Here is a 13,181-nt window from a genome sequence, read left to right as displayed (position 1 = left end):
AATCTAAAAATGTCAGTGCAAAAAAAAAATCGAATTTCAGTAAAAATTTAAAAAAAAAAATTGTATATCTTTACGCAAAAATATTAATCAGAGCAAAAAAAAAAATATTTTTTATCGAAAAAATCGTGACGAAAATTTTCATCAAAAATTTGAGTGAAAAAAATTGTCGGTAAAAAGTCAGAACAGAAAAAGTTATATTTTATCGAAAAATATTAAAAAAAAGAATATTTTTATCAAAAAAATATTAATCAGAGCAAACAAAAATATTTTTTTTTTTGAAAAATTACAAAAAAAAGGGAATTTTTTGGTATTGAAAAAAATTGAAATAGACATATAGCTAAAAATATAAATAAAACGTTCAAATATAGTCGAAAAAAACTAAAAACACGAACTAAAAGTTACGAAAAATCCACAAAACAAAAATAATTTTATAGCATATTTTCTATAACTCGCTATAACGGCTAACACTTGCTTTGAACAAAATCTTCAAAACGATTTTAAACCCGAAAAACTCAAAATAACCGTTTTTTTCGGCGCCGTTTCTTGATTTGCAAGCTTTTTGCTCTTAAAGTTGGAATATATTTAAATAATAGGCAGTGTCAGCGACGCATTCACATTTCACTTTAGGCTTACGGCATACAAGTAGTTACATACAATTTTATGTTTAATCTTAATTGTTTTCGGTTTTTGTAATTTTCTTGCTTTGTATTAAGTTTTATAGCAACTTTGGCACTACGTCTTGAATTGCTTATCGTTTATTATTTAAATATGTTTTTATTTTGCCTTTTAAGTAAGTAGATTAGGGTCTTTTTATTGCGCATTTTGCAACGTTTTCTTATTTTTGTTTCTTTGATTTCGAATTAGTCTCTTTAGATTGTTTACCAATACTCAACGCTTACATGTTCAGTCGCAATTGTTATTATGGTTGTGTAGTATGTGTTTAAAACGGTGAATTCATGCCCAGTTTGGTGCCAAAGTCAAGCCTCGCGCGGCGCTGATAGCGTGTGTTAACTCTGTAAAAGCGAAAACAAAAATAAAATATAATAAAAAATAAATATAAAATATAATAAAAAAAAAATAAAATAAAATATAAATAAATTGAATTTAAAAAACTCACTTAATCTCCTGCCATTTGCAAATCTCGGTGATCGCCAGACTTATAAAACTGCCCCCGTAGAGGAATGCGATTGCTGGCCACATGCCGCATGCCTCATCGAAGTAGTTGTCCTGCAGAACAATCTGCACCGCGCAGATCACGACGTGCACGAGCAGCGTGCAGCCGCAGGTGAAAGCCCAGATGTGATTGCGGAAGGGATTGCGCTGCCACAGCGAGTGATCGCGGTGCACGAAGCAGGCGGAAATCACCACTGTAAGGTAAAAATGCTTGTATGAGTATTGTTTTAGTAAATATGGTAAATATGTGCTCACCGAAATGCACTAAGATGCCGAGGAACGAGAAGATGCGTGCGATTTGCAAGTTGATATGCAATTTCTCCTCGTCAATGTCCATGAGCTCGATGGGATGTGCCATAAATGTGCAATAGGCGAAAATCTGTGGGGGAAATGAAATAATATTAGGCTAAGAAGAATATAAGTCCAGGAAGTCTTTTCAACTAGAAACTTGGTTATGAAGTCGTCCAAAGTTTATCAGCGTAGATTCCGTTAATATATGTATGTATGGGTATTGTCAAATAAAAAGTTTGTCATACGAGGTCTCTATTTTGAGTCAGGCTGTATTCTTGGGGCGAAAAGCCAGTGTACAAAATTTCCGTATCTACGAAACTGAGGAACATCACGTCACGTTCTATTTTATTCCGAAATCCTCTCTCTCTTGGACTGCATCCCTGATAACTTGGATTACTGCCTCACGGAGCTTACTTCTGGCGACATCTCCTGCAGATACCTCCGAGGGATATGAGGGGCGAATTTGCTCGAGAAGAGACACGGTGAACTTTTTCGCAGATGGAACGAAGGTCAAAGGGAAAGTTAGAGGAGAGTTTTCCGTTGGGAACTCTCAATCAACTCTTGCTTCAGAGTGCCACATCCCTTTAGCATCTTTCAAGCAAAAGTGGCAGCCATCAAGGTAGCAGAGGATGTATTGTACTTCTCCGATGTGCGGTTTCTTTTAGAGAGGAAAGTGAGCACAAATCTGGGCAAGGAGTGTATGATCTCTCTAGCAGTACTTTTAAGATACACCCGGTGACCCCACAAGAAAGGGCACTCTTACATAAATTCTATCAAGATGGGAGCATGTTTCCCTGGAATCCATAAACCAGTTGTTGTAAGGTTGTAAAAGCCTTCTGGGCCAGAGCGGAACGAAAAAGGTTCATGGATCATCATCTATTATATGTGTTCTAACATAACTTAACGAAGCTGTATTGGAAACTCAAAGCACGAGTAATAAATAAAGTGTAAATATATTTAAGCAAAACTAAATTCGTACTTACCATAATCAAAATGGGAGCGATGAATTTGCAGCCATAACACCATATCACAAACCCGAAGACCTTCGTATCATACTCGGTCTGTTTCTTGCCCGTGGCGCGATTCATCATCTTCGGATCGACATCGATGTGCGCCAAGGCCAGCGCAATCAACGGTACCGGCACACTCATCAAATAGAGCACCATTAACGGCGTCAATAGTGGCGGCAGCGAGAGGCAAGCACTCAAAATATTGATCATCGAAAGCGCACCGGCACAGCAAGCCCAATATTGTATGCAATTCCAAAGGCCAGCCGAAAAACGACGCGACAACTCGATAATGGACACCAGCGATAACGGTTCATCGCGACACACCGATATGGAGCAGGGCAACGAGTTGAGCAGGCGACCTAAGTAGACGGGGGACACAGTATTGCCGGCAGCTTGCATCGGACGCATTTGTGGCTCATCATTGCCATAGAAACCGCTTTCGAGCAGCTCTTCGGTGGTATAGGGTTCATGACTGCCATACTTCTCCTCGCCATTGAGATCCTTCTTGAGGCGCAGCAAACGCAATTTGTTGTTCGTTAAGTTGCCCTCCGTATAGGCGGCAATATCTTGACAAACTTGCGGATAAAGCGGCTCGACAGCTATACTGCAATCGGCTTGCAGGAAAATATTCGCATTTGAATTGCTAGCCGAAGAGCCGAGACATACGACAATCTCACCGTACGATTGCATAATGTCGAGCATTTGGCGCGTCGCCTCGGGCGAACAGTCTGTGAATAGCGACACTTGCAATGGCACATTGTCCACCTGTTCCAAATGCGGACGTATATTCTCGATGCCGCGTGGCAATTTAGCGCGATTCGACATGTCGAAGTGTACGGGTGCGCTCTGTTCGGTACTCTCTGTTATGATACTCATCGAGCGACAATTCTCATCCATGGCAGAGTCCTCCGATTGGCGGTGCTCATCGTCAGCGGCATCAGCAATAGCTTTGTTGCCGCCATCCACCAGGTTTAAGGGCGCGTCCTTGCCGTTGCCGTTACCTTCACCACCACAACTGACGCTACTGCGACGCGACGGGGGTGTTGAGCTGAGCTGCACCGCTTGGTAGTCATCGGGATTGGAGATGGCGCCCGGTGCTGATGAGCTCAGCGTTTTGGAAGACTCGAGATTGGGTGGCGGTAGCAGATGATGCAGGTCGCTGCCTTCGTCGTCGGCGTCGTTATCGGTGCCACCTGTACCGCCTGTAATATTCGATGTATTTAGGTGCGTTTGATGTGTGGGATGCGTGCTACTAATATTACTACTATTGTTGTTGTGATTACCTATGTTGATGGTGGTGGTGTTCTGCGTGCTGGTGCACTGATTTATGATTTCTACATTATGAGGCAATGAAACATTATTGGTGGTTGAATTGATGGTGCTTGTGGCAGTGTTGTTGTTTTTGTTGATGGTAGTGCTAATGGCTGTCGTGTGATCATGTGCGGACTCAACAATGTTGATGGTATTCTCATTATTACTCTGCAAACTTTTGTTACCCGAGCGCCCGGAGGTACCGCTGGTATTGGCCTTGTCCGCAGCCGTATTCATGGAGGCCTTATCATCCGCTTCATTCAACAGGGATATGTGACAATTCCAACCGGACTCCAAACCCATCTTCTCGGAGAACACACGCGAGCGCAATTCGTTTTCTTTGCTGAAATGTACGAAACGTATGCAAGCGCGCTCCAGCCGCTCCACCAGCTGAACAATGTCCATCTGCGCTTGATATTGCATAGTCACCATACCGATGAATACTTGATGACATTGCATTTCGAAACAGCCCTCCACATCGTTAATGTCATCATCTTTACTCTCGCTGAACAACAGCGAATCAGTGCTGATGCTGTGGCTCAATTTCGTATGTATATGACCGCCGCTCTCGAAATCGCAATGCGCGCGATCGACATGTTGCATGCGTATTTTCGACTCGGGCGGCAATTCTAGGTATGCAATCGGTCCACCGGTGTGCTGTGCGCCACTGAGCGCGCCAATGATGCCATGTCGCAGCGGACGATACGAGAAGGCCGTGCAGTAAGCGGTGAGCGCGCTGCGTTGGTAGAAATCAAGCGCTTTCTTTCGATCTTGCGCCGACAGCGGACGCAAGTCCTTGCCATCCCAGAAATCATCACAGAAATCCATTATAATGTCGGCGGTACCTTGGGTGAAGAGCGAGAGATAGCCGGCAGGGTTTTCCCGCATCACCACCGACAGTGAGTGGGGAAAGGGTACCTTCACTTTAGACGACAGCTGTAGTTGACGTGCGAAACGGATGTCACGGCGCACCACTTCTGGTTGCTGAGAGCGTGAGAGCGGGAGAAAAGAGTAATAATTTTGTTAGTTATACGAGTATTCTATGATTTTTCATAAAATTTTATTTTATTACAAATAATCTTGTTATATGTTGCACAGAGTTAATAAGTGGAAGAGGTTCGAAACCACGAAATATTTAACCCGTAAACACAAAATTCCCAGAATTAAAATCTCCAAATTGAAACAGAAAATTTGTTAGGCTGTCTTCATGAAATCAGGTGCTCTCATTTAGAACATGATTTGATCGGCTTTACAAATTAAAAAAATCGGTTGAAACCTTCCCTTAATCTTCATATAGTTTCTGTATCAATATCTGTCTCTCTTCTTCACTTAAATTGTCTTCAATTCGCCATTTCTCTGCTGATTATCTTTGCGCGTTGCCATAAAAAATACATGTGGGAATATCCTCCACACGTGAATGGAGAAGAGGTTTAGTAGAGGAACAGAATACTATCTCAATTAATACCGACGGATCCAAAATGAATTGCGGAGTAGGAAAGGAAGCATATTCCAAAAATCTTGATTTATCTCTCACCATTCGTCTACCAAACTCAGTTAGTAGGCATAGAGAAAGCCTGTGGAGTTCTACTGAATAACTACGGGATAATACAGAAAGTTTCCTTATACACAGATAGCCAGGCGGTATTGTTAGCCTTGTCGTCGCCAAAGATAAATTCCAGCGTGGTCAACAAATGTATGAAGTCTTTATTGCGACTGGCAGGTCAATTCCACTTGTCCATAATATGGTTTTCAGGTCATAGGAATATTTTCGGCAGCGAAAAAGCAGACGAGTTGGCCAAGTCGTAAGCCTTTCCAGACAAGTTTAAAGCGGGGACGAAATCGTGGCCACTAGAAACGACAAAGAGGAAGCTAAATACGCAATTTAAACAAAAAGCTCAGAAGAACATATGGAGTTCTACAACCATATGTAAGATAGTGAGACAGATATGGCCAAATCTTACGAATAGAATATCAAAATGACGCTTTTGGCGTTAATTGAGCCCGAAAAGGCTGCATTATATCTATAATATATAAACTACGCTTTCTAACTACTAGGATATTATGAAACGTATTTTATTACTGGCGATGGCGATGGGTCTTGGAACTATGCCTACGATCCAGAATCATACAATCAATCGGCCGAATATCGTGGCAAGAGGGAGCTGAATCCGAAAAAACACATCTAAGCAAATCAAAAATCAAGGTTATGTTGTCAGTTTTCTTCTATTATCGAGGTTGAGTGCACTCCGAATTTCTTTCAACCGTCCAAACTGTTAACGAGGAATACTATTTGAGTGTTACGCGTCGTTTCAGGGAAGCTATTCTTAAAAAGAGGCCGGTATTGTGGGCCGACAACTTTTGGTTTTTACACCTCCATAATACACCGTCACTTGCATTGTAATGTTGATTCTTCGTGAGTTTTTCGCAAAATTTTCAATCAATAACGTGTCGCAACCACCATAACCGCCTGATTTAACTCCGTGTGATTTCTGACTATTCATCAAAACCAAACGGCCGTTTCGAGGAAACTGTTTTGAGTCAATTGAAGACATTAAACGTGAATCGCCAAACGCTATGAAGGCTATTCCGGAAATCGACTTTAACAACTATTTCAAGGATTGAAAAAAAAATCGTCGGCACAAGTGTATTGGGGGTAAGAGGGATTAATTTGAGGGAAAACATAGATTTTGAAGAATAAAGGACTGGAAAGAGTTACAAACAAACATACATATATACATAGAGGTAAAACTAATAAAAGCGTTAAAAAAATGAGGGAAATTATCGTTATTCACGTTGACGTTAGTCCAATTAGTCGATATATAATAGTGAATATATTAACTACTTATATTCATATTTATCTGAATCATAGTTATAAGCATTGATTTTCACTACTCACCAAATGTCTGTAGGAAGCCAACTGACCCTCGAGTGAGAAATGATCGGTAGCAGAATCTTTAAAACCGATCTGCTTGGCCAATTCGCAGAGGCAACGTCTGCATACAATTTTACATTGCAAATAGTAAAATTTAAAATTAGTAAAATCATTTTGGAGAAAAATGTGTTTTTTTTTGAAAGTGTAAGGTTGAATACGAGTAAATATGGGCTAAATAAGTTGCGTATGTAGAAATGTTCTATGTATGTAGAAATGTGCCAATGATGCGCTGCTTACATAAGTAACGGTAAAAACTAAGTGTGGATAATTTTCAAATACAAAAATAATAAGAAAATGTTCTATGTCTTTGTTGAAAAATTTGTAAATACACAAACACTTAGATAATAGGTGACTTAAATACGAAGCTATGATCACAAATGGATTCTGTAGAGAAGACTGAAGAATAGGTAATATGTTAGTGTTCATACATACATACATATACAAGTAAGCTGCTTGGCATGTTAGTTAAGAAATAAAAATATTCATATATAACAGTAGAAAACTGAAATGAGTTTCAGATATAAGCATGTAAATTAAATATGTTTGATAAGCGCTAGAAATAATTAAGGGGTTATAACCACTTGCTCAGTGAAATTCGATTTTTGTGAATTTTTATTAAAGAGCCATTTTTTATACCCTGCACAGGGTATTTGCGCACGTTTTTGCTCCCAGTGATTGCTGTTGTTGTAACTGTTACCTAATCTGCGTTGAGATGGTAAGGCTTAGATTAGTTATCATCGAGATCATCCAACGGTAGGTCCAGTAAACACGTTTCGACGGGGTCGTACCATGGGAAGAGTGGTGTCAGATGTGTAGTTTTTTTAGGGCATACAAATAGGAGGTTAGTGTCATGTGGGGACTCGTTGCACGCTGGACATATGTTTGATATGTTAGAGTCGATACCGGATAAGGAGGAGTTTACTTGCTACGGTATCCAGAAAGAAGCTGCGCGAGGGTCACTTCCGTTTTTCGCGGCAACTCGAGCTTTTCGTCTGCAATGAGTGGTGCTTTGACTCCAAGTACGCCATTCACTGAGAGGGAATTGGTGAAGGTGTTAATGGCTCTACTGTGAATGGCGATCAGTGCTTGTTGAAAGTCTGGTCGGCGTATAGTTTGATAACGTCGATGTAGTTGAGCAAGGACCTCTTAATGCTTCTAAGAGAAGGTACCGCTACAAGCAGATGACTGCAGGACGAAAGCCCCTCAACACAAACTGCTTGGAGAGGAGTTCATTATGCTCCTTAACTGAGAGCATACAAGCCCCACTGTGCAAGTGTTCGATGGGAGATATCAAGAGGCATCCTATTGTAGTCCGCAGTGCAGCGTTCGTCTGCGTTTCACCGCATCTAGGCGACTATATTGGTTTGGCGTAGTCCCAAGGGAATTCCCACAACAGCCGATTCTACGTTACCGAAATTGACCCGGATTTTATGCGGACAAGGGCTATACCTTCGGCTAACTTCGTTTGTATCGGTAAGTCCCAAAGATAGTCGGAACGGCCGGTATTAAGCCACTAGCTATATGCTTTATGTAACTGAACGAACGGTATTAAGTGCTTGTATAGAAAACTTTTTCATTTAAAAAAATATCTTCACTAAATTTGGCATGGGTTAATGTACAAGGTAAAGCTGAAATCTCTGAAGAAATTGTGCAGATCGGATCACTATAGCATATAGCTGCCATTTCTGGAGGGTATTATGGCTTCGGTGCAAGCGCAGTTAACGATTTGTCTTATTTTACTTGAAATTATCTCAAATTAAAAAAAAAAATATTCTTACTATATATATATGAATATGAATAATGACCGAAGAGCTAGTCAAACTTTTGATTGAGTTTGGAAAAGTGATATCTTCCCAAAAAAAAAGTTATTATGTGGTAAAATTTTTACTTCAGAGTGCCTTAAAAAGTCGAAATCATTTTCAAAAATTGTATTTCTTCGATCGTTAACTTTTTTAAGAAGGTCGTGAAAAATTTAAAATTTCAGCTCGATTTTTTCGAAAGTCGTTTTTCGATTCGAACTGAAATTTGAAATTCTCTCACGACTTCGGATAAACATATGTATGTATGTACATTCGAAATTTTTATAAATAAAATCGATTTTTCGAAATTTACAAGTGGATATAACCTCTTAAAAAAAATTACGTGACAAGTAACTAGTTTTTTTGCAAATAATTTTTTTTTTATAGAAAAGCAAAAGAAATTGATAAATACGCCTTCTCTTTTCATTACCTACACCTTAACCCCTATGAAAGGAGAAATTAACAGTATTACAATGTATTCAAAATAGAGGATCTTGATTTTTTTAAACATAATAAAGAAATTTTTTTATATTAAATCAATTCAGTTTCATAAACATTAAATAATTAATGAGCAAATTATTTAAATAATTACAAATAATTAAAATGGCGAAAATTACTACAATAACGAATATGAGTGTGCGACATGAAAGAAAGTAATATTTTAACTGTTTACATATACATACATACATATATAAAATAAAATAAATTAATGGTTATTACAATAAAATATGAGTTTTCATGAAGCAGTTAATTACGTAAGAAAATTCACAACAATTAAAGATTTATAAAAATTTTGAAAAAAAAAACATGCCGAAAGATTTTTTAATTAACAATTTGGAAAAGCAAAGCGAATATAAAACATGAGAAAAATATACATATTTTATTCAGTGCAATTAAACCTGTTATTCATTTGTGGCGTTAAATGCGTCAGCGTAGCTTTTTGTATGAGTACAAAAGTTTTATTTTCCGTTAATAAAAACAAATTTGCATTAAAAAAGTATGATTAAAGAGCGGCGAAAAATATTAAATGGCGAAAATAATGCAAAAAACCGAATTGGATTGAGTTTTGTTGCTGTTTTAGTTTTTGTTGGGTAAGTGCGTTAGTGTAATGCTGTGGAAAATAGCTTCGCATCTTACATGAATTTCAACAATTCGGTCAAATGCGCAATAAAACTTGGCATTTTTGTGCATAAATCAGTTTATGTTGGCGCTTCAGTAGCAGTACGTAGCACGCTTTCTGCTGAGTTTGCCTTATTTCAATGGATTATATACATACAATATTTGTTTTTGTTAATTTGGAATTTGGCGCTTGAGTTTCTTGTTTTTTTGTTTGCTTTAAAACTGATGGTTTTACAAAATTGTTCGCTTCATATTTGTGCAAAATACAAAAATTTTAATTGAGAAAATTGAAAATTTAAGTTTATGGAAAAAAGAATTTAGAATTAAATTGGTTTAATATTATAAATATAGGCAAAAATATATATTTGGAAAATAGTAGAAACCCAAAAGATTTGAAATCAAAAAGAGAAAAGGCAAGCTTCGAAAATGAACTACGTACCCATGCAAAAAGCTAGTCAAACTGGAGTCAACGTGGGCATACCGATTTGTGACTGGCACCAAATCTTTATCCAGCATCGCCACGGCGGTTACATGTCCACAGAATTGCGCGTAATGTGCATGCGTCAGCGGCGAACAAGTATTCAACAGTATTGCGAGACCTGAAATGAGATTTTTTATTTTAATTTTTTTTATTAAAAAATACAAAACAAGAAAAAAGTTAACATTGGTTGAACCGAAGCTATAATACCCTCTACATATAAAAAGTTTCCATACAGAAACTTTATTTTGATCGGTCAGTTTGTAAGGCAACTATATAATATAGTGGTTCGATCGGAACAATTTAATTTAATAATTTTTAATAACGCACCCAATGGTTTAAGTGATGTGATATGTGACTTCCACTCATGATCGTCGAACTCCAAACGAAATGGACAGTGCTGATCATGTGTTAGATCGAGCACTTCAGCAACAATACCACCGTTTTTACTCTCCGCCTGACTCGTATGATTACTTTCGGTATTCAGCGTTGAACAACTTGTGCTGCGATCGTCTAAGCGATCATTGTCGGTATCGTGTAAGAAGAACACCTTTTCAGCTGTTGGATTTGGCCATGAAAGTATGCCTTTCTTGTCTATGCAGCACAGTGCTGTAATGGAGCCCAATACCTGCACTAAATTCGATGAACGAGGTAGTAGTTCACTATCACCATGCCACAGTTGCCACCAATTGCGAAAAACATTTGAACGCAACAATGATATATTGTTATAATCAAAAGTGGGCGCATCCAAGTCTTCTTCGAACGATTTTTCCGAGTCTTTAGTGATGGGCACTTGTGGTATTTTGAGAAAGCACTGCAGTCTTGCCACACCCCATAAATTCATCGATATCCACATAATGGGGAAGATGAGTGGCAGTAATGGTATAACTGCAGCGGCTGGTGTCTCCAGGAAAACATATTTCCAATAATGTTGCTCGTTGGGATGTGTGCCGACATTGGGCGAACTGCTCAAGCCATTGATACGCAACATGCCGGCGAAAAGCGTCAAACAAAGTGCACATATGAAGCCCCATTGTTGTATATATTTCGTCACGAGCTGCGGATGAGGAAATAATTTGAGTTAATACAATTTAGGATGTAGTTTAAACTAAAAGAAATTTATTAAAAAAAAAAAACATTTAAACATTTTAAAAATAATATTTGAAGCAATGAAAATTAGTAAAACACGAATTATTTTCGCGAACCATGTGTCAAATGTGGACTAAACTGATTAAAAATAACTTCCTTTTATAAAAAAAATACAATAATTGCATACGTCTGTTCGGGCACATGTAATTGAAATATATAATTCTTCACGTACACATCATAATTTAATTAACACTTCAGTGGAAAACCAAACATTCCATTAGAACACTAGACTACCCACCAAATAACGTTGCTGATTGTATATCGTCGATGGGCGCTTCAATGAGTTCTCCAAAATTACACGCAAATTATCCAGAAACGGCGTCGTCTGTAATGTGCATACTAAATCTGGTAGAGGTGCACGCGCCAAAGGACGCACTGGCGGATCATTCACCTGTGTTGGGCCATATATTTCATGCATTTCAAATGTGCGTTTTCCATTCACTTCCGTACATGGACCGGGCGTTATGTGACCCGGTCGTAGTACTATGTGATCACCGCGTACCAATAAGGCCCACGGTAAATTCACAATATTACCATCGCGATATGTCCACTGCAGCGACACACAAGGTGAAACTGGACAACACAGATGCGGATAATTGCATGGTTGCCACTCGCCACATAGATCACGTTCAGCGAGTCGTATATCGGCGAGTGCCTGGCGTGTCTTGCGGTAGATTTCGGTGCGACGTAAATGATTTTCGCGCACCACCACGCACAAATCCAATGATAAGATAGCCGCAACACAGATCGCCGCCAGATATGCCTCAGCAATAAGCAACGCAATCATAGTGAATAACGTTGCTGTGATTGCAGGCCATCCCAATGGTGTGTCGCTTGGTTTGAAGAATGCCGAACGCAGTTTGCGATAGTAGCTGCAATAAACAACAACACGAAAATTTGGAAATTGTCCAAATATTATTAATAATTAAGTATGCAAACAGTCGCAAGCAATATGTACATAAATAACACTCTTGACTAGACTAAAACACATACATACATACATATGTATATATGTATACACAAACAGTTACGCGAAAGTCTAGCAAGGTTCCTTTTGCACTTACCTCTCCTTGGCGTAGGTGGCCTCATGCTCACGCAACAATTTTTCAATATCATCATGCAGACGTGATAATGCAACACGCGTAGTTAAACCATAATTGGGTTTTTCATGAGAAACTCCTTCACCGGTCGCATTCCCCATTGTCTCCGTAGCAACGGCTTTGCGTTGTGACTTTACCGACATCGTTGCTACTAACCGATGCGTCTAGCGTTTACATTGAACTCCGCCGCAAACTGGAATTTTATTAATTTGTTTGTTTTCTTTTGGTCTTTGGCCTATTTAATCGGTCACACACTCTGTTGCAATATTATTTTTCAGCGCATTTTTGGCAATTTACTTTACACTACTTTTCCAAACACAAATAAATTAAAACTCACTCACGATTATTGCTGAGAACAAATGAAAAGTCAAATTGGTTTGACAACTGTAATTTTCAGAGCAATCAGCTGTGGCCAATCTCTTATCAATTTCACAGGGTTGCCAAAGATAAAAACGAAGTATATTGTTTTAAGGCGACAAATATCTAATTTATTTATTTATTTTTATTTATTTATATCAATTTTTCGTATAGTAGTTGCATTTGTAACTTTTTTAATAAATGACTGAACCTGTATTAAGTTTGCACGAAGTTTGTAACACCCATCAGGAAACGCCGGAATCCCTACAAATATATAAATATATTTATGAAAGATCGAGCGCTTGACGATCTAAGCCGATTTAGCAACATCCGTACAATAATTTGTGTGGAAGACCATTTTATTTGACAATATATCTTCACGAAATCTGCCATGAATTATTTTCTAAGTTAATGATACAAAATCCGATTCCGGAGTCCAATTGGTAAGCAATCAAGTGGACT

At 38.5% G+C, this 13,181-nt stretch overlaps 1 protein-coding gene across 5 annotated transcripts; it reads right to left on the bottom strand.

Annotated features, from left to right (window-relative positions):
• Nucleotides 1–189: 189 nt before the first annotated feature.
• LOC105227507 (transmembrane protein 94) lies at nucleotides 190–12,742 on the bottom strand. Of its 5 annotated transcripts, none has more exons than XM_049455316.1 (10): nucleotides 12,327–12,742; nucleotides 11,501–12,134; nucleotides 10,444–11,170; nucleotides 10,075–10,234; nucleotides 6,682–6,778; nucleotides 3,758–4,769; nucleotides 2,448–3,676; nucleotides 1,429–1,552; nucleotides 1,118–1,367; nucleotides 303–1,013 (listed from the first exon to the last, which is right to left on the bottom strand). In XM_049455316.1, exons 1-10 carry the CDS (start codon nucleotides 12,503–12,505, stop codon nucleotides 941–943), a joined length of 4,485 nt encoding a protein of 1,494 aa, XP_049311273.1. In that variant the 5' UTR covers nucleotides 12,506–12,742; the 3' UTR covers nucleotides 303–940. The 5 variants fall into 5 exon arrangements, with proteins under 5 accessions (XP_049311272.1, XP_049311273.1, XP_049311275.1 ...); XM_049455318.1 differs by having other exon boundaries at nucleotides 3,971–4,769; XM_049455317.1 differs by having other exon boundaries at nucleotides 10,117–10,234.
• Nucleotides 12,743–13,181: the final 439 nt, after the last annotated feature.

This window comes from Bactrocera dorsalis, chromosome 4 (genome assembly GCF_023373825.1).
Source record: "Bactrocera dorsalis isolate Fly_Bdor chromosome 4, ASM2337382v1, whole genome shotgun sequence".
Lineage (NCBI taxonomy): Eukaryota > Metazoa > Arthropoda > Insecta > Diptera > Tephritidae > Bactrocera > Bactrocera dorsalis.
This window is presented reverse-complemented; position numbering and strand designations above follow the sequence as displayed.